Genomic DNA, 20,398 nt, shown 5'->3' on the forward strand with positions numbered 1-20,398 from the left:
CGAGATCCAATTTAGATAGTTGGGGTTATGACACTCGCCGTTGATGATTTTAGGGCTAAGATTTCTTTGGACAGTAACTGTAACTAGTTAAAATGTCAGTTAATAAATATTGCTGTTGCGGAGTGTTGTCGAAAACGGATTTAACAAACGCTTTAATAAAGTGCCTATGAAGCGAAAATTGTTTTTGTGTAGTTATAAAATTTGCACTTTAACATATACGATTCCGAAGTTTTAGAGTACTGGGGTAAAACTTGTAGATTTTACAAACGCTCAAAGTTGGGCTATTTTGCCTTCAAAAATAAAATGGTCAGAGGACTGGGTCGAGTTTTATGCTGAATTCCAAGTTGTGACGTCACATTAGTGCCAAAAGTTTGTTTACTTTCATTCCGCTCTTGCCGCCGAAAAAGATTGTAGAAAGAGAAAAGCATGTTTAGCGATTCTGTGAACGATCGATTCTGGCAACTCTCTTTGTTACGGACGCCAGCAACGCAATATCGCCCTCGCTGTCGCTTATCTTTCTTCTCTTCCGCCATGATGAATTGCAATTCTTGGCACCAACTTGACGTCAGCGGTTATTGTCACCTGGCATTTTGGCCGCGCGCCAGTTCGAATACCATTTTTGAAGGCAAAATAGCCCAACTTTAAGCGCTCACAAAATCGGCAATTTTACCCCAGCAATCTCAAACTTTGAAATCCGGTGTTTGAAAGGGTAAATTTTATAACTACCTAAAGACAGTTTTCGCTTCATAGGCACTTTAAGGAGGGTGTCTCCTTTTGCTACTACGCATACATTCTGCGCATCTCGGGATGGTCCGAGAAATTTCTATTTCTAAAGGGCCATTAAAAATATATAAATAAATATTTTTTACGCAGTTTATAACTGGACCTGTCGTTGGCCTTTTAGGTATCTCTAATACCACCACACAGTGACTAACTTGCTGCGCAGCAAAATCATGTACCCGGATGGAGAGAGATACAACTTTAAGAGTGAATTGTTGAAGTAAGCAGAATATGATGCACGACCAAACTTTTGTTGTACTAAACGGTACATTAAAAATCACTGTTTTTTTAGTTCTGCCTCACTTCGAAACTTCATTGTCTAAAAAAGAAAAAAAGAAAAATACGGACTACTTCTTCTAGGAGAGAAGCGATAACCAACTGCGCCTTGCTTACACGTGTTTTTCCAGTGTTTTACCCCCCAGCCACATTATTTGCTTGAATTTAGTTCATGATAGGCTCATGTGGCATTCATGGTTTAGTGGAATTTAATTGAAAAGTGCGTTAATAGCTATTGCTAGCTCCAAGCAAAACTACTCACCTGCAATTGGCATTGATGTTGCTTTTCAATTCCATTATCATGTCTCTTTGGCATTTCTTCCCTCCTCCAGTGAATACAGTCAGGTTGCAGTTACCAACACTAATTTGTCCACTGCTTTCCTTGAATAGCGCTGCTGGTAAAAGGTATACACCTTGTTTTTTTTTATTTATCTTAAGAGTCATGTTTTTATAAGAACTTTGAGGCTGAGAAAATAACTAAAATTTAAGAACATGCTAAGAACATTACCCAGGCTGAGAGTCAGTTAAGAACATTTTTATTACAACCAAAGGTTTTTAAAATGAACAGTTTAAATACGGATAAAATAATGCAGGTAAAATTTCAGTCTATATCTTCCAATTAACCCAAATAATAGGTGTCTTGGTCACGTCCAGAACATCTTATGAACTTTTTAGGCTCAAATTGCCAAAAATAATAAGAACGTTCAGCCTTAGCCCCCAAATTAGAGGTTCCTTTAAAAAAAAAAAAAAAAAAAAAAAAAAATAATAATAATAATAATAATAATAATAATAATAACAAAATAAAAAGAGTGTAATTTTAGGGGTCACAGGCAAGCCTATGTGTAGTCGCCGCCTGAGGATAAAGTTTGAGTATAATTTACACCTGCGCGCTTACTCTCTGAAAACTTGCTTCCAATGGGTGGTGCAACTTTGAACAATTTCCCCTTATGGGGCTATCCTATATGCACCAACCTAAAGGCGACGATTTTAATCCATTATCCTGTATAGACAGAATAACACTCATCATATCAGCTACTTTTTTATATTCTTACATGTACATTTATGCACGAGGGTATAAAAAATGTTAAAAATCTCAGTCGTTCTGAGAGTGTGCTCACTCGTTCCAAGTCGTACATAAATACCGAAAGCGTGTATTTTACATGCATTAATGAGTTATCTTCGTGTAACGTTTTGGGTTCGCTGTACACAAAAGTAAACTTACAATTTTACGAAAGACTAATTACGTACAGCAGCCCACACAGAGTTACTGATTTCGTGCTTTCAGCCTGCTCGCTGGGATTAATTGGACCAAAGATTGTATGCATGATATTTTCCCTACATCTAGGTCTTCTTTTTCCTAAAAGTTTTGTTAGCCTGCAGGTGTATTTGTGGGAGAACCGAATTTAGAGTTCAGCTAAAAAAATACTGAACTTATGCCCAATTATGCTTTTCGTATAGTATGATATCAGCTTAAGTGTCAATTGAATGACACCAGGCTGATTAACTATGTGGAATTTTAAATATTTTTGCATTTCTTCCATAGCTTATAATTCGTTTCCATAAACTGTTGAGCGTTTCAATCTACAATTATACCAAATTTCGTTTGGTGCAAACATTGTATTCGCTACTCAAACTGCAAGCTGCTTTCATTTGTCTGTTTGGACGTTTCGGCTCTACTGAGTCATGAAATCATTTCAATTTGCCGTCTTAGCATAAAGAAGAGCAAACAATCTTTGCAAATCCGTTTCGTTTGTTTGTTCATAGAGTTTGCTTTTTCCTTTTCTTCCCGTTCCAAGATGACCTGAAAAAGGTTGCCTAGTTCACGTGGAAAGAAAAACCTACACATGAATAAGTTCGAAATGTTAATCTCAAGAAACATCAATTAGCTCACCTGTTAAAACTGCCACAAAAATAAGAACCGCTTTGCCCATATTGAGACCTAACACAAAGAACGAAAACACAAGTCGTTTAAACCAACTGCAGTGATGCTTCTTTGGATGCAAAACCTGTTGTCAAACGACACTACGAGGCGATAATAAACTGGCGCTAGGATAAAAAAATCTTTGAGTTCGCGGCAGGTTTGAACAAAACAACAAGGCGTATGCAAATATCACCCAGTCACGAATTTAAGAAAATGGAAATTAATCGATAGCAATAAGATCGCTCATGCTGAAAGAGATAAATAATGGAGTGCCATGGTCAATAGGCAAATCAACAACGAGCATGTCTTTGCTTTTGAAAATATGCTTTGCCAAGTCAGCGTGCGGTCTGCATTTTTATGGCTTCTATCATCTTTCTCCGTCTTATACTGTTGCAGCATAAACTCATAAGAAATTAAGTCAATTCCACAGAAACAAGGAATTAGCATAAGACAACTTTATTTTGTGATAGATGAATTTTTCAGTCCGGCCTGACACAGACATACCTCGTAAAACGAAAATCCGACGGTTCTCCGAACAGGAGTCGCGAGAGTCTCTTGTAGCTGAATGGTAGAGCACCGGAAGAATTTAATTTTTTAATTCTTTCCGATTATGCCTGTGCCGGTCATCGACTGAAAAATTTGCTTTGGTTGAAATATAATGAGCTTTGTCTTAGTGCACTCATTGGAAACCCATCGTTTTTACTGTTCCTTACATACTTTTCCTTCATCTCACGAGATCTGTAGCTTTGATATGACAGAAGAAAAAATAAATAAGACTTCATGCAATGTAGTGTTCACTGATCTATCACGGCGTATATTCGACTGTGATTGAGTAAATATGCTGTGATAACCTTGACCGTGGCGCTCTATTGACTCCCACTGTTCTATTCAGCAAGGCTTTGTCTTGTTTACAAACCCCCTGTTTTGCAATTCAAAATAGTTAGGCCATCGTTACAAACACAGAAAACATGGCGGCGGCGGATGTTTTCCGCTTTCGTCTTCAGTTGTGACTGAAAGCCGCAAATGACAACTCGATGGCTTTGGTCGGTTGAGATAAAAGATTTCTTTTCTGCGACACTGGATGCTTGATCAGATTATGGAAAATTAAAATGCGGACATCGTGCTCCCTAAGTTTTCTTCTGACAGTATCCTTAGCAAGTGAGTACCAAGCATTTATATCATGTCATAACTTGCATCATATACTAAGCTCTCAGCCTGAGTGGGAAGAAGCTCGCGAAATTCGGCTGCCTTTATTCCGCTCAACCATGTGCGACTGAATATTTTGTATCACTGTAGCATTGTAGCATGACTGTGAAGATTTAAGTTAAGTAGCATTCGGCTGATTAGCATATTTATTTCACAACGACCAAGCTTCAGTGTTTTCTGGTGCTTTTAAAGCACCAGAAAACAAACTCCGTTGCAAACCACGTACACTTCACTTTTGGCACTTTTGGTCAATTTATATAAAATGTGTGCTACAGATCTGTTTTAAATTCTCATGCATGGGCGACGAAAAACTGCCATATATACTGTCAGTGCGATGGTCTCCCATGTCTGTTGCTAGGTCGGTTCGGTAACCCATGTTTCCATTAGGAAAGTTAATTAACCAGAAATTCAAGTTAATCAGAGTTAATAAAATACAACTAAATTCTTTCACCCAACACCAGAATCAATACAACATAGTCTTTATTTCAAACGGTCTTTATTTCAAACAAACTGTAGATCTATAACATAACCTTGGTTCATTATTTGAGTATTTCACCCAGTAAAAGCATTACTTCTTAAGTGAATAAACCTGGTTTACTTTAAAGCAAAAAAGTTCGTTTTTGAGAGATTCTTTTTTTTTGTCCACCAGTAATCTTGGATCATGTTACTTGAGATTAAGGATTTTTTAATTAATTAATTAATTAATTAATTTAATTCTTTATTTATTTATTTACTTCTTTGTTTATTAATTAATTAATTAATTTATTTATTTAGTTATTATTATAACTTTTTTCACTTCCTGAGGAGATCTATAAGTCCAGGAAGGGAACAAGATGCAGGCAGATTTTTTTTTTCTATTTTCTCCGGTTGAGACTCAGGGTTGATATTTGGAGATTTCCGTAACACTGTTTGGCCGTAGAAAGTCCACAGGCCTTAGGGACTATTTCTAGCCCGGCAGCTTTGCTCAGGCCGAAAAAAGCCCTGTTGCGTTTCCCGTTTGTTTGCTTATCCCGGGTGTTTGCTCAACATCCGGGGCTTGAAGTAAAATGGCGACTAAGAGCTTTCTTGCTCTAATTAAGACGAATCTATTGTAGACGAATCTGTTGTAGTTCGAAAAGACCGAAATTTTAGTGAGATTATTGGCGCGTTCGCGCCGTTATTGCCCACTTGTCACACTTGTTTTGTTGAATCATAGGTCATATTTCATTTTAGTGGAGATTTCAATATCATGTCTAATTCAAAAGCAAGGTCACTTCAGTTCTTTCTCTTCAATACTGTCCCTTGACCTTGCTTTCTAGACTCTCGTGATGAGCCTTATTTGAAGTAGTGTTAACGGCTGGCATATTCCTTCTGAGCCTAGAAAGTCTCAAAATGTACCCAGTGTTTGGGAGTATGTTCCTGCAAATCCAGTCAGATACATAACTTGACAATTGGGCAGTCTTTGACTGTTTTATTATCTGGTTAGTTTCAAAACGATGTCTTAAATAATAATAATAATACTAACAATAATAATAATAATAATAATAATAATAATAATAATAATAATAATAATAATAATAATACCCGCACGTGTAGATTGATTGCCTTACGCTAACTTTTCAGTTACGTGAAAGTAATTCCAAATAAAGAAATAAATAAATGAAACTGCCTGAACCACACAAACCACAAGGAGGATAGCTAACGTCTGTTCAGTGAAAGTCGGACAATATGCCGCTTGTTATAATGAAGGCTTTAGTGATCCCACGTTATTGTTTTATTGTTTAGGACTCACAATCTGTTCACTTTGCAGAGATGGATATTATCAGAAAAAAATGAATTGACTTTAATCAGTGACCTTGTCAGCTTGTTTTGCAAAGGCTAAGCAATGGCACATACATTTGAATCAATAGTATCTCGTCCATGTTAATTCATTCTCGTTATGGTCACATGAGTAGAATGTCGAAACTATTTTATCAGTAATTGAAATAGCAGTCTGCGGATGACCAGGAATAAAATGGTTTTCTACTTGGCAAAACGTTGGACCAATTCTGTCAGGTTCTGGACTAATTGGGCTGTCTTCCTACCCTTAAGGAATTTATCAAAAACATGGGAAGGTTAATTATTCTTAACTAAGAAGTATAATTGTGCAACGACTGCTGAACGTAGTGTGTGCCTTTGAGTTACTCCTTTCCAATAGAAAGAATAGCTCCTGTTTCTTAAAAAAGGATCGTCAATGTAATCTTTGATATCAAGTTTTCTCTTCAGGTGAAGAGCAGCTAGACATATAGTTAGCTCAGAATAAGAAGGGAAATCAAAAGTCGTAGTTTGTGCGTCCTTTTGGTGGGAAAAAGTATCCTCGTATTATTGCCAGAGCCTGTTTGTCCAAAGAAATATTATTTAACTCTAAACTGACTTTATTTATACTGCTCCTATATAAAGCCCTTTCGGGATGTTTGGCTGATCCAATGATTGGGTTCTGCAACGTGACGTATTTCATCGCAGGAGGACAGAACTGTCAGCGGACCATGATGTCAAATCTAAAACACAAATCCAACGCCGATTGCAGGTACCTTTTTCTCTTTATCTTCCAAAATGCTGATAAGGAAGTAAAAATAAATGATTTAATTACATCAAATTTTATCATGTTAGGTTGATTCTCCTAAATTGTTTTAAAACACTACAATTTGGTGTAACTGTGCCAGACAAGAAATGTCCTAATGCGATCGCGCCTTTTTATTTATTTTATTTTATTTATTTTTTTTTTTACCAATTTCCTAACTGGAAAGGGTAAAGGGTGTTCGGATTCGGAGGTTTAGAGGTCCAATCGAAATTTGAAGATGCGTAATTTCTACTACTATTGCCCGTTGCTTTTCCTGAAGCATACGTCACTAACGGTGATCCCTCAGTTGTAAATATGCACTTAATTTAATTAAAGAATACGTCAATCACTGTTGTTGCTAATAGCAATCATAAGAAAAATACCAAACATGTATCTGTCGAAGTTCTTTTATACTCAAACTTTCGTAACTGCGCTAAGTAACTGTGGTTATTGTAATTGAGCGGCTCAGAAGCAAAGTGTCTTTCCCAAAATAAAACTGGAAAAGATTGGAAATTGCTATTCACCCCTACCAAAAATATAGAAAATAATCTATATTTTTTATTGTTCCTTTGGCTCCGAAACACACTTGACGATACTTTTCCGTTTACAAGGAGCAATTTGCAGTTTTTTGGAATTAGCCCACTTTCCATCTGAGCCCCTCGATTCATTGTGAATGCTGATTTCGTCCTGTGTGAATTTTTCGTGGCCGAAAAAAAACACAAGCAGTTTTAAAGTTATAGGTCGAGGGCCGTTGACTCTTTTCCAGTTCTCCTCCACCCGGTTCCAGAAGCCCCAAAAGTCCGGTCTGACTAGAGTTAAGGATGATTTTGATAAAACAATTTTAGCATGGCTGAGATATAATGATTTAAAACATAATCTCTCTCGCCAATTTTTTATCTACACTGAACACCCTTTCGTTCGAGACCATTACAGGGTTAGCCCACCCGAATACGTGTCCAGCTGGTTGGTTTGAGATGTACAGCTTTTTGGCGTTTTTTAGATGTAGATTTTTTTTTGCTTTTGAATGACCGGTACTGTTATTTCACTCTTTCCGTACACACCCACCTAGTGCTCACCAATATTCCCTTCATAGTTATCCCTATAGTTTTTTTCGTTTTCCTTACTTCTCTTTTCTATTATCAAAAAGCCACGGTCGTTCAGATATCGAGTGAAGAAAATAGTTGAGGCGGAAGAAACTTGATGTTGTTGAGCAAGAGTTTTGAGCGCGTCTGTATATTGTAGGACGTTCCGTTTGTCTGTAAGAATCGTTACTCTCTCGAGGCTGCCAATTGTTACTCGATGTTAATGAGGATGGTGTTTAAATCGTGACCCTTTGAAACGCAAAGGAGAGTCAATACTGCTCAAAGTATGTGGGTATTTTTCTTTCAAATTCCATGGAAACATGTGAAGACGGCATCGCGATTCAGTACAAACGTGTAACATCTGTATACTGTGCATGCTACAAGACCTGACTGAAAACTATCTGGATGAATGTCAAAAAATTGCGTGTTATGTTCTAAGCCTGTAGAATAAACGACGAAGGTATTTTGTTCAGTAGTCAGTGTCACAGGTATGCTCATAAAATTAAAAGGGAAATACTCGATTGCCCCTAAGAGGGGCCTAAACATGTTATAAACAATAAAATTTAACCAATTAAAAGCTGTATTAAAACATTACGAAGAAGTTGCTTCATGTTTTAATACCTATGGCTGTCATGCTACAGAGAAAGACTTCTTCTTTCTCCGATCTGACACAGATACCAAGAGTCGAACCTACGCCATTGGTTTACTACTTCAGAAGTTCATAGGTTTGACTACTGTAGGAGAACTCAGAGTTTCTTTCTTTTTTTTTTTTTTTTTTTTTTTTCTTTTCTGAGTATGCCTCACTGACTGAAAAAGAAAAATTGCTCTATCAATTTGAATGAAATTCACACTTTTGACGACCGTTCCACAGTTTCGGTTTTCATACGGCAAAGGAACAATGGGAACAATTGTAATATGCTAAGATAATCGTAATTTCATGTCAATGTCTAATACTATAATTCCCTCCCTGATTACCGTTTTCTTCTTAAATCTATTCACAGTTTTGAATATAAGCATCAAACTTCATGTCTGACTGAACATTTGTCTTCGTGCTTGGCTGGTCCGCTGTTTGGTAGCTTTGTCCCTCAAGTGACATCATTAATAAAGCTGTTACTTTATCATTGTGGAGATTTAGTAGTAGATCCGTCTGCGATAGACCAGTTTTTGCTCAACCAGATTCAATGCAAGGCAGAAGTGTTCACTAAAACAGTGCGATGTTGGGATGACTTTCGGAATAGACTCAACACCAACAAAGCAGATCTCCAACTTTGCAGGTCAGTCAAACGTTGACTCCTAAATTAAAGTGGCTACTGATATCACCCACCTCTTTTCGCTATACTTCAAGAGGCCCAGACACGCTAGAATCAAAGGAAACTCAAAACTAAGGATTCTGATTTGCTTAAATTACTCTGCCAATTTTCTGAAAATGTATTTAATATAAGCTTCTTTTCCACGGAATGACCAGAATTTAAAATATTGTGCCATATTTCCAAGGAATAGCCAGAATTTAAAAATATTGGGCCATTTCCTTCAATTCTTTCTATACGTATTGGTTTGTTCTCACTTTTAGAAATTCCCTGGGTAGGTTTTTTAGGAACTTTCCGTTTACGAGAAGGCTCACCAGGTAAATAGAAGTACGGGAAGGAACTGCTCAATTGCCTTCTGTTACAATAGTCACAAGGTTGGATTCATCAACAGACCCTTAAGTTAGAACCACCTTGTCCAGCATAACAAAATGCGAACAAGGAAAGCATTGTCGCACAACTTTCATCTAAATGGTCACACTTTAGTTTTATCTCGATTACAAGACTGGGTCGAAGGAAAATATAGGTAATATGAAAATGGAAAGACCGAGTTGGCCCCAGTGGATTACTAAAATCAGGGGAATTGAAAACATCATATTCTGGTAGTTTCCGTTAAGTATTTCGTGAAAGACGTCTTATCTTTGAAGGGTATACCAATCTTTCGCAGGAAGCGGAATAGACAAACATTTCGCATTTAAAAATCCTACCGATTTAAGGAAACATTCAGTTATTTAGGATGGAATCACTATTGTACAAACAAATTGCCTCTACCCAACGTTAATCAAAAAATATCTGTTAGTTCCACTTGGAAAATATGGGAAGCAAAAACACATTTCATAGGCTGAATTAAATTGAAACAAATTTTGTCAAGGGAATATTTGCAGCAACATACTTTGCCAGGTTGACACACGCGCAAACGGTGAATGTGAACACGGTCAAAAGTCCAGTTAGAAGTATAGTACTGCTATAAACGCATTTTTTTCTAACATGCCGTTGACATGTTTATTCTTTTGTGCAGAGATTATGCTATGGCAAAGCAATGTGTGACACAAGAAGCCAAGGCTGGGTGTGGAATCGGGCAATACATCAATAGAGACATGTTTAACCCATTTTGTCCTTACAACACAGATCCACCGTTGGACACCGCAGGTAAAACAATGAACCTATTGTCACTTGAAGGCGCTACTTTTTTACTTATTTATTTATTTATTTAATTTAATTATTTATTCATTTATGCAAATCTTTCCATTTGAAAATTAGTTTTGTTTATATATGAGTGAAAACTAATGTTAATAACAAGAACCTTTGCTTTTTGCCTTGCTTTCGTAACGAGGTTCAAAGCAACTGCAACTTGGAAATGGCCTATTAAGCTTTTTAATTTAATCGAAAGAACATTTATTTTTCTTCAACTTTTCTTGATGTCCCCTTTCAGTCCTATAACCCTCAATCATGTCTTATGGCCGATTTAAACGATACTACTTTTGTTCGCGTTTGCTAATGCGATCCCAAGCGAGTGCTTTTCACTAATTTACGTGACAAAAAAAAGGGGTTTCCAACTTCTTTTATTCCAAAATATTTTTGCGCCTACGATAATTGAATCGATACCTTAGGTTTCTCTTCTCACGTCGCAATTCTCTCAAGATTGCTAAACTTCTCACTTGTAACGGAAAATTCAGTCCACACCGGAAGACGTCGGTCTTTTGACCTTCATTTATCCTCAGTTTACATTCCTTTCAAGCTCATGGCAGCCTGAATGCTTTTTCCTTTATTCGCTGTCCCCTTTATAAAACCTAAGTAGAAAGTATTAGAGCTCACTTTAATTTTCTTTCGAGAAGACATATATCTTATGTTCATGGAAAGCTTTGATTTATGCAGTTTCGTCAGCAGTGTATAGTGTACTTCTGTGTCAATTAGGTGGGAGCCGCTGTGCTGTTTAGGCAATACAAGGGTACGATCCGCCAAAACTTTGCGATGGAAAGCGTTTCAATTTGTCATTGGCCACTTTTTTTATTTTTCTTACAGGACCTATTGTCTACATAGGCCGTTGCAGTACTAAGAATTTTGCCTTCTCAGCGTATACATGTCAAAGGCAAATGATTACAAACTTGGCGAAAGATGATGGTGGAAGCTGTAGGTGAGGAAACCAACTTAACTTAGTCTAAAATAATAGACATCATAGTTTGAACGGGAACAATTTTCCTTTTTAGTAAAATGTTTTCAAGGTTGAGTGACACTGGATTCTTCTAAGCTGATTTGCAATTTTGTCCAGAAAGCCTGACGAGATCCATTTTCGATATACTGATACATTGCACAAGAACCAACTCACGTTATTTTTTTCTCAAGTTGTTCTCTTTGGGCATCGAGGTTAATATCTTAAGGAAGGCTACTAATAGCTGTTACCCAGACGCCAGCGGTTTGAACAAAACGAGAAAAATAGGTCATTCAGCATTGTGTTTGCCACTTCACATCGTTTTCATACTTTTTTTTAAGCAAAGGAATGTTTCACTGCAGGCTCAACAGTATTAACTGCTTTTCCAGGAGCTTGAGGAGGAATATGTGGTTTTATCAACTGAGGTGACAAGGTGTTTTTTGGAGATTCGAGACTGAGAGATTAAAGCGCAGACGTTTCGTGTTTAGCTCTCCGTCAGAGCTCATGCTCGGAACGTCAGCTCTCGGTTCTTTTTACTGTTACCAAATTACCTTATCAATTCAGTTGTTAAATTCAAATATGAATCTCCAATTAGTTTAACTTTAAGGTCATAGTGTGTTAACTGGGCTGATCTTTTCTAGGTTCTTAATTATATTAGACGTGATCATGATTGAAATACGATCTAAAATTGGGCACCATCAGCTTCCTTTTGGGACAATTAGATTTCGCTGACTATGGAAAAGTTTTGAGTCCCAATGAATTCTATTTTGCTTTCTTTTTAACACAGGGAGGAGTATGCTAAGCTACAACTTTGTTTGTCATTTGCCATGGAGGCTTGTCTTACGAGCACATCACTTTCAATGTTTCAAGATCAAGTACACCAACTTGTGCAATCGTTGCTGTATCACTGCGGCTCTCTCAGCGTAGACAAGCTTTCTATCAATTCATTATTGTTAAGTGGGCTCAACTGTAACAAAACTATGTTTCACACTGCCGTGCAGTGCTGGGACCAGTTTCGACTCAGACTGATTATAAACAAGTTCGACAAGCAACTTTGTGAGTAAGTATGAAACCTTTTTTAGTTGCCCTTACTTCTTCTCGTTAAAGTTTGTTTTTCATGCCCCTCCAAGGAGCAGTATAATCACAACGAAAACAAGTTTTGAAAATAACAAAACAAAACGGAAAAACTTTTTACTCCATATAGCAGTTATCATGTATTCATTATTGCTAGAAGCAAACGCATTTGTAGATTTTTTACTGATCGTATCTTCGAACTCAGAGAAACAAATTTTTCCTTATCATGTCACACGATTTTCCAGATATATTTGACTGTCAGTTTGACTCCTCCTTTTATTTTGATTCTTTCCTGGTGTTATACGTACTAGTTCCTCACAGTAACAAGGCAGCTATGTAGGAATTACGAGACTTAAAGCTCATTAAGCGTAGTATCAGTCAATGCCAATACGCTCGTTTACGGCTCTTGTACTTTCAAGTAAACTCGTGACCCCAGCAAGGTACCGGGGATTAGGGTAGAGGGAAGGCTTGAACCCTCCATGGTATTTATGCATTGTTGCATTATTCCGAAATATATTACCTTTAATTTTTCTTTGGAAACAAAGTTGAAGATTAAGAACAAAAACGAGAAAAACAAATTTTGATAAAAAGCAAAAAACGCGGATGGTGGGGTTGCGAGTGGGTTGGAAATGCAGCAGGGAACATACACTCCCAGAAACACCATTATAGTTGACAAAGTTTTCAATTACCCTACAGGGATTATACTATTTCTAAACGGTGTGTCTTAAGAACTGTACAGAAAGGCTGTGCTATAGGGGACCTTATGGAGGAGGATCTTTATAACCCATTCTGTGTACATGGTGTAGACCCCCTCAGTCTTCCCTCCATTTCAGGTGAGTGATTTCACCTTCAACTCGTCCACCCGTTCATTAAACCATAGAGGCTTATCTCCTCTTTCCTAATGATATGAATTCTCGTTGAGAATTACTATATCCATGAGCATGTTTGGCTGAAGATGTAAACCACTTCATGATTTCTAAAATATCGTGGCTGTAAATTAAGACATCCATTAGTATGACTATTTATGATTCCTTCTGGACAAGTGGTTAAGTTTTTGGTAAGTTACAAGTCAGCTCTGATTCCAGGTGGAGTGGCTGTGAAACTACGTGCCTTGCCTACATGAGAGAAAGAATATACGATCAATACGAGAAGGATGATACAATTAATGGGATAACTACATCCAAGCTCACTTGGCTAAGGGTTTTAATTTGCAGTCTTTATGCTAGCTTATGGAACCTCGCACCTTCTGCGGAAAGGATAAGAATTTTAGTTCCGCACCAAGTGTAAACATTAAACAGCTCGAAGAAAGTATGTCTTAATGGAACCAACGGAGGGAAAATGCTTGCGAGTAAGTCCCTTGTTGTTGTTAGATGGGAAAGAGATATGAATTTAAGTTAAAGAAAAAAAAACGTAGTTAAGCAGACACGAAAAGCAATCAGGAAATTACCATGGACATGTGATTGTAAGCCGCTTTCTTTTCATTGTTACTCTTACTTAAACTTGGTATTTCATTTTGCATGTTTCAGTGCCGACCCCAAGCCCGTTCAAATTTGTTTGTAAGAAGGACTTTTTCTACATGAAGGCCGTCACATGTGAAAATGAATTCCTTCGTGCTATTTATTCAACGAGAATCGTCACTAATTGCAGGTATGGTACACGTAACGTAATGGGCGCTACGGGGCGCTACTTAATTTTAATAAAGGAAAACTATCCATCTACAATTTCTGAGAGTCTCAACTCGAACGCTGCAGGATAAAACACGTAACAGAGTACTGATTGGAAATACTAAGGAAATGAAACAGACATAAATGCAAGATGAGCCAGGTTGTAGACCTATTGTAAAAATTTAAGAGCAGTTTAATCAAAAAAACAATATTACGAAATTAGCGACATAAATCGATTAAAAATACCTGGAATTTAAGTTCGAGGGAATTCGCTTCTCTCACTGCCAAGCGCCATGTTGGATTTCGGTTTGCAAGAATCCGAGTTTGCGATTGGCTAATTGCCTTTCGGACCGAGTCCAAAAACCACCTTGTGATGACTGTATATACAAATAATCCATTAATATTATTAACACTGTACTAATGACGGACAGATCGAGATTTGCGATGTCCAGTTCAAACATGTATGCTGTGTAGACAGTTGCAAAGGCTCCCAAATAGTTCGCTCCACTCTTTCCGAGCCACATAACATAGTCCTAGGACTCGAATGTAAGATTTTGTCGCTTTCAAGTTCTCTCCTTTGAGAAATTACCACTTCTGCACATGTATTGTCTAGTCCACGCTTTTCTTTAATCCATATACTAATCTTAAATTTCCCTTTGTATATACCAAATTGGAAGGAGCCATTCAGAAGCTTTCTCTGGTGTCTACTGGCTTTTTCTATTATGTTAAGTCGCAGGCTCGATTACATACGGATTTATTATTTTGTGAAATTTCTAACAAAAAGCAAGAAAGCAATTCCTTCAACGTTTAAGAAGATAGGAGGCAACTGTTACTAAGTAACCCTAAGAAGAATGGAAGACATCATTACAGGAAGGTGGATCTATAAACGTCAATAAAAAATGGTTGATCTTCCCCATAGAAAACCCATATGTAGACAGCCAAATAGTCAGAATTGAAGAAGCACTTCGTCAGAAGTCATTTTGTTACATTTCGGCGTCATATTAGACTCGAGTTTGTTTGGTCTCCTCACCATCTTTATTTTTTGGGAGAAAACATGACTTGACCAAACTGGCCTGATCATGCAGTGCCACCGAATTGTGTAAAGACGGCGCTATTTGATATGAATAATATGTATTGTTTGTTAATTATTTTCATCAAATTACATTTTTTTTCATTGGACCACATTATTTTTAGATTTCGTTTTCGGAAATGGTTCTCTTTCTTTGACCCATAGTGAATCCACAATTGATCTCCGTTATCCAAGGGGAAAAGAAATTTTCCGTCCTTATTTGGTTTTCTTGGTCGAAGGGACCCTAGTAAAGAAAGAGACTGCTATTTTTCCGTACTCTACTCACATAAGATGTAATTTATTACCATAGTAACTGAATCGTCAGATCTAGGACATTTAATATATTATCAATTTTCAAATCTATCTTTATTTCTTGTATCCTAGAGCCCAATCACAGCTATTCCTGACCTGCCTGAAGACCAATTTTGAGTCTTGTGTCAGACCACATTCTAATCAATTATTATTGGAAGCGTTGGCTCTTGTCGTTTTACAGAGTTTGCAAGGAACAGAGCTTCTTTGCGAGTCCCCTATAAAGCCAATCCTCTGGGGCAATCTTCCTCCACTTCTACAAACGGTGACTTCATGTAGCAGCGATTACACGGATGAACTCATTCACTGCGGGCGACAGTTTCGCTCGAAATTCATTCCTGTTCCTTCCCCGTTATGTGAGGAGTTCGAGAATGCGAGGAAGTGTGTTGATGAGGCAAGAAAATCTTTCTGCTTGTTTGACGTCCAGTCTCGGATGACTCTAAAGGGGAATTTTAATCCATTTTGTGATAACAGAACTAAGCCTCTTTTCGGGGATGGTGGTGATCACTTGCGACCAGATTTTAAACTAGAAATTGTTTTATTTCTCAGCTTGTCTTTCATTAACTTCACTTAATCTCTCTACTCCGCGAGTCAAACCTTAGATCATTCGGTGTAACTCATACTTTTTTTAGTCTAATGATACATCCTTCAGTGTAACCCTTCAAATACAAGCTGATCGCGATCAGAAGCCCTTTGCAATGGTACAGTCTGTCTCAAAACATATTTGCAGGCGCGGATAGGGGAATTTTTGTAGCCTCGCCTTTGAACTTTTTTTAAATTATAAGAGTGTGAATTAGCGACATCCATACGCATGTAAATATACTTATTTTCTCCTGTACAGTTTCTTGAAACCAAGTTATGATCTGGTTTTCCAGTTTTAATTAGTCGACCCAAGTGTAACTGTAATTTAACTTTACGATGAATAAGCTGTAAAACAGTCGCTTTTGTAAGTGTACAAAATGAATGTTGGCAACGATTTACAAATTTATTTTATGAATAATAAAAACAAATCCTTGTATGTAGTGCGTACAAAATCTTAATTCGTCTCTTAATTATTCCCTAAACCACATTCAATTGCCAAAAAAATATATATTAAACCAGATTCTCCCCACCCCCCCCCCCCCCCTTAAAATTAGGATTAAGGCCATGCAAATGGTATTGGAAGGGCCTGGAACGACAGCAACATCAGCATTCGAGTAACGACATTCTTGGTTTGTCAGTACAATCTAGACGCCTAGACTCTATGTCACACAGATGAACAAACATCACGTACTAATTTGTTACAGCAAAGGTCCAGGCACGTAGGACGGGGGGGGGGGGGGGGGGGATCGAGGGGTTCGAACGAACCCCCTTTGAAGATCAATAATGGCCGAAGAAAAGCTTTTAAATAAAGTTCCTGTGGTCGAAATACATCAACCCCCCCCCCCCCCCCAAAAAAAAAAAAAAAGAGATATTAACCCGTTCTTTAATGGCTTATCCTCATTAAAAACAAAAATTGTCAAGAACCCTTGGAGATTCAAAATTTTAAGGTTCTCTAAGCTGCTTGGGCTAGTTCTCTCTGTAATAAGAGAAAGCCAGGTCAATGTTCAGCAGCTCACTGATTTGTTGGATCTCTATCAAGATGACCTACCCTCTCCACAACTCTCTTCCTCTAATTCCAGAGGTGGAAAATTATGCTTCAGGATGGACGAATTGTTGCTGATTCGTGTGCTTCGTCACTAAAAGCATGTGATCCTGACGACTTCCCCAACCTGTACATATCATGCTCCTGAAAATTGCTGCCACTTTTCCAGCCACCACTCGGAATGTGAACGTTCCATAAGCACAATATGAGGAGGTTAAACAACTACATGAGGTGTACCATGGGAGAAAGTAGGCTGTCCGCCCTTGCTCTAATGCATATCAAATATGATATGCCTTTCAATCTTGACGAGATAGTCAATTTGTTCGAAGGCCTACACCCGAGAACAATGCAGTTTACCAGCTTAGTGTATGACTATCAGCAGATCGAATAGCTATCAGAACTTGAAAGGGCACAGAATGTACATTGAACTTTCTTGTTTAAGTTGAAACAATTATGCCGTCGGAATGATGTATATAGCTTAAAAAGTTGCTGTAAAACAAAGTTGTTATTTGCCTAAAATGGGTCTCAAAATGCAGGAATTAAATAATGGGAACTTAGATTTTCAAAAATTTCCGGGGGAGCATGCCCCCGGACTCCCCTAGTAAGAGCTCCTCCGACGCTCAGTAAGATTTGGGGCTCTACGAATACCCCTATCGAAACCTTAGCTACGCGCCTGAGGTCACTAACATACAGATTTATTCTAGTGCTTCACCAGGTTTGTTCAAGATGAGAACAAATAGTTAACCCTAATAATTTTTAATAATATCATTTGCTATTCGATAACAAAACAGTTATTCCTCGCAAATGAGGCAATGAGAACAAAAACAGAAATACTTAAAAAAAAGAAACAAACAAACAAACAAAGGCTGAAAGAAAGGAAGGAAGGAAGGAAGGAAGAAAGAAAGAAACAAAGAAAGAAACAAAGAAAGAAAGAAAGAAAGAAACAAAGAAAGAAAGAAACAAAGAAAGAAAGAAAGAAAGAAAGAAAGAAAGCCTGGTTTAATAAAACATGTTTTGTTAGCTACTATACTCGAAAAGGACCCACCAAGCCACAAAATAGATTGCGGTCTCTGACTACACCCCCTTTCCTCAACCTCCAAAGATGGTGCCTTTATTGCATACCCTATCCAGCAGTAAAAAGCGACAGTGAGATTCAAACCTCACGTTACTTGTTTTGTCTAGACATGCTGACTCTTGTTAGCTGAATATTTCTGAGTCAACTAAAATTTTAAAGCCAACCAAACATTTTGTCGGTAATGTTCATGAGATAGGTGGTGTCTTCGATAACCCTCCTACCCCCAGACAAGGTGGGCCTCTTCGAACAAACTTGTTATGACCAGTTCCCTAATAATGTTAAATGACGGATAGTATCCATAGCGTGCTTAAAAATTAAAAATTTTAGGTTGGTTGCACACAAGCAAAGGTTTCCTTGATAATTTCTTTCACAAATTTTCATTTTGACTTGATCGGCAGTTTGAAGTACACCTGTCACGGAAAAACTTGCAACATTTTATTATGCACGCGAATGCAGATTTATCAAAGGAAATATTTGCTCCAGGGCAGCCAACGTTATTTCAATTTACTTCGATTTCTCAGCAAACGCAGTAATTAGACAAACGAAAGCCATGTTTTTGACTGTCCAATTGTCTGATACTACGACTTGACAGCCTTTAATTTACCCTAACTTTTAAAATTTAGAAGAGGTAAAATTATTTACGTTGAAGAACAGCAAACTTGCCTAAATATGTCTTTTACTGCTTGTCTGATCCCCCTCATTTTCCAGTAGTAAAGAATAGGGTTTAATGATGAATTTAAGAAAACCAAAGTGACTGTGCATTGTCGAGCGAGAAAAATAGTCGGAGACAGTTCAGTGTTGGTCGAAAAAGCTGCCACTACGCCATATGGTAGAAAGCACAAAGCCAAAGTCAGCTGTAGCCACAGAGCACTATAAACTGCCTTCCTGTATCGCGTAACGTCAAATGGAAGTGCTTGGTTTGGCTCCTGTTGACCATGACTACGCACTTGTGCTTTTTGACGACGTAAAGTTAGGAAAATCTTGGTATATGAAGCGATGGAAGTTGTTAAGCAGAGCGTTATGGAAACGTATCCGCCCCAAAATGTTATACGGTAATCTAAAAAGAACAGCGTTGTACCGATTGTATTTCCAAGCCAAAAGATAATTACGATCACCAACGTTCGTTTTAAAGTCACAACTTGTCTATATCTGAGTCCCAACAACAGGGCAAGAAGTCTATCCACGCTTATTGCTGTCAACGTCCACAAAGAAACTGAAATTAAAATATAGCAAGTTATTACCGAGATTAATGTGTATTCACAAATTTTCCAGTGTTCGTTGATCACTGCTATCCAAAACACAACGGTCATAGGTTCTGCGATAAGCCCACTACAGAGATCAGTTGTTGCCAGACAACGGAACAAAAGTTTTGATGGTGGATGAAGGGAAGACTCCCTTTGAAGAGCGACTAGGATTAACGTGTTTCCTAGAACTGCAGCAATGGAGAGTACTATGTTTATCACTGAAAGGAAAGTCAACTGATAATGTAGTCCACCGGTTAACCGTGCTGTGCATAAAATTTGTACAAATGCCGTCTGCTCCATCTCTCCAGTGAGATTAGTTATTGCCATATTTTCATGGACGTCTGATAGTGTTTCCGTTTTCGAAGTGGTTAACAAAACTACGTGAACAGACTGTCACGGGTAAATCGATCACAGGGTTAAAATAGTGAGTAGCTTGGGTATATTCCAAAATGGGTATTGTTCGCTCGTGCCAATTGGTAAATACTTATTTATTTTTCCGACATGTTGTTTATTTAAAGGAGATTGAGCCAACGTTTAATAAAAGGTACGTGATTTTAAAAGAAAAGCTTGCGTCGCCAAATTCAATAAATATTAGCATAATTTTGTTTTTGTATAAACAGCAAATTTTAGTGGACAAAGATTTTTTCTTGTAGATGATTTTTGTGCGTAAGTTGTGTTTGTTTGTGTATGTGTGCTAAGTTTTCCTTTCTTCGACCAAAATAGGTATAACAATGTTTTGAAAAGTTTTTTCGATATCCCAACCACCGTTTGATGTGAAAAAAGTCCCAAATTTAAAGAATATAATTATTCAAAAAAAAAAAAAAAATAGAAATGTCATAAAACAGGCTACCCGGAGAAAGGTGTATTTATCCGAATATTGTTTGTTTTTGTTTTGAGTGGCTTTAATTTTGTATCATGTAAGGGGGTGGGGGTGGGGGTGGGGGTGGGAGATTTAATATAATTATATAATTATAGCAACTACGGTTAATTTTTGAACGTTGCGTTCCCTATGGCTGTTCAAGAGCTTGTTAAGGAGCCATCTT

At 37.6% G+C, this 20,398-nt stretch overlaps 2 protein-coding genes and 1 pseudogene across 3 annotated transcripts in view; 2 read left to right on the plus strand and 1 right to left on the minus strand.

The window, feature by feature from the left end:
• The window catches only part of LOC146489047 (uncharacterized), a 16,364-nt gene extending 13,201 nt beyond the window's left edge, over nucleotides 1-3,163 (minus strand). Inside the window, exons 1-2 of one of the 2 annotated variants that reach the window (XM_085105684.1) lie at nucleotides 2,948-3,163; nucleotides 1,319-1,448 (exon numbers count right to left, since the gene is read on the minus strand). In XM_085105684.1, the coding sequence (XP_084961810.1) occupies nucleotides 1,319-1,448; nucleotides 2,948-2,987 (170 nt within the window). In that variant the 5' untranslated portion in view covers nucleotides 2,988-3,163. Of the gene's footprint in view, nucleotides 1-1,318; nucleotides 1,452-2,947 lie in introns of both variants that reach the window. The other variant, XM_085105677.1, reaches the window with a different exon arrangement.
• A 769-nt stretch (nucleotides 3,164-3,932) lies between these two features.
• LOC146489049 (uncharacterized) lies at nucleotides 3,933-16,430 on the plus strand. Its single transcript, XM_085105705.1, has 9 exons — nucleotides 3,933-4,135; nucleotides 6,602-6,728; nucleotides 8,845-9,117; nucleotides 10,166-10,296; nucleotides 11,170-11,281; nucleotides 12,084-12,356; nucleotides 13,067-13,203; nucleotides 13,897-14,017; nucleotides 15,488-16,430. Exons 1-9 carry the CDS (start codon nucleotides 4,087-4,089, stop codon nucleotides 15,984-15,986), a joined length of 1,722 nt encoding a protein of 573 aa, XP_084961831.1. The 5' UTR covers nucleotides 3,933-4,086; the 3' UTR covers nucleotides 15,987-16,430.
• A 512-nt stretch (nucleotides 16,431-16,942) lies between these two features.
• LOC146489050 (52 kDa repressor of the inhibitor of the protein kinase-like) lies at nucleotides 16,943-17,427 on the plus strand (annotated as a pseudogene).
• The last annotated feature ends 2,971 nt before the right edge of the window (nucleotides 17,428-20,398 follow it).

The sequence above is a fragment of the Pavona decussata genome, unplaced genomic scaffold (assembly GCF_977016875.1).
Source record: "Pavona decussata unplaced genomic scaffold, jaPavDecu1.1 SCAFFOLD_6, whole genome shotgun sequence".
NCBI lineage: Eukaryota > Metazoa > Cnidaria > Anthozoa > Scleractinia > Agariciidae > Pavona > Pavona decussata.

Excerpts from the sequence above, each read along its gene's own strand:
- LOC146489049 (XM_085105705.1), top strand. The coding sequence starts at position 4,087 with ATGCGGACATCGTGCTCCCTAAGTTTTCTTCTGACAGTATCCTTAGCA. Across the intron at positions 11,282-12,083 it reads GATGATGGTGGAAGCTGTAG|GGAGGAGTATGCTAAGCTAC; the intron begins GTGAGGAAACCA and ends TTTTTAACACAG. Across the intron at positions 14,018-15,487 it reads AGAATCGTCACTAATTGCAG|AGCCCAATCACAGCTATTCC; the intron begins GTATGGTACACG and ends CTTGTATCCTAG.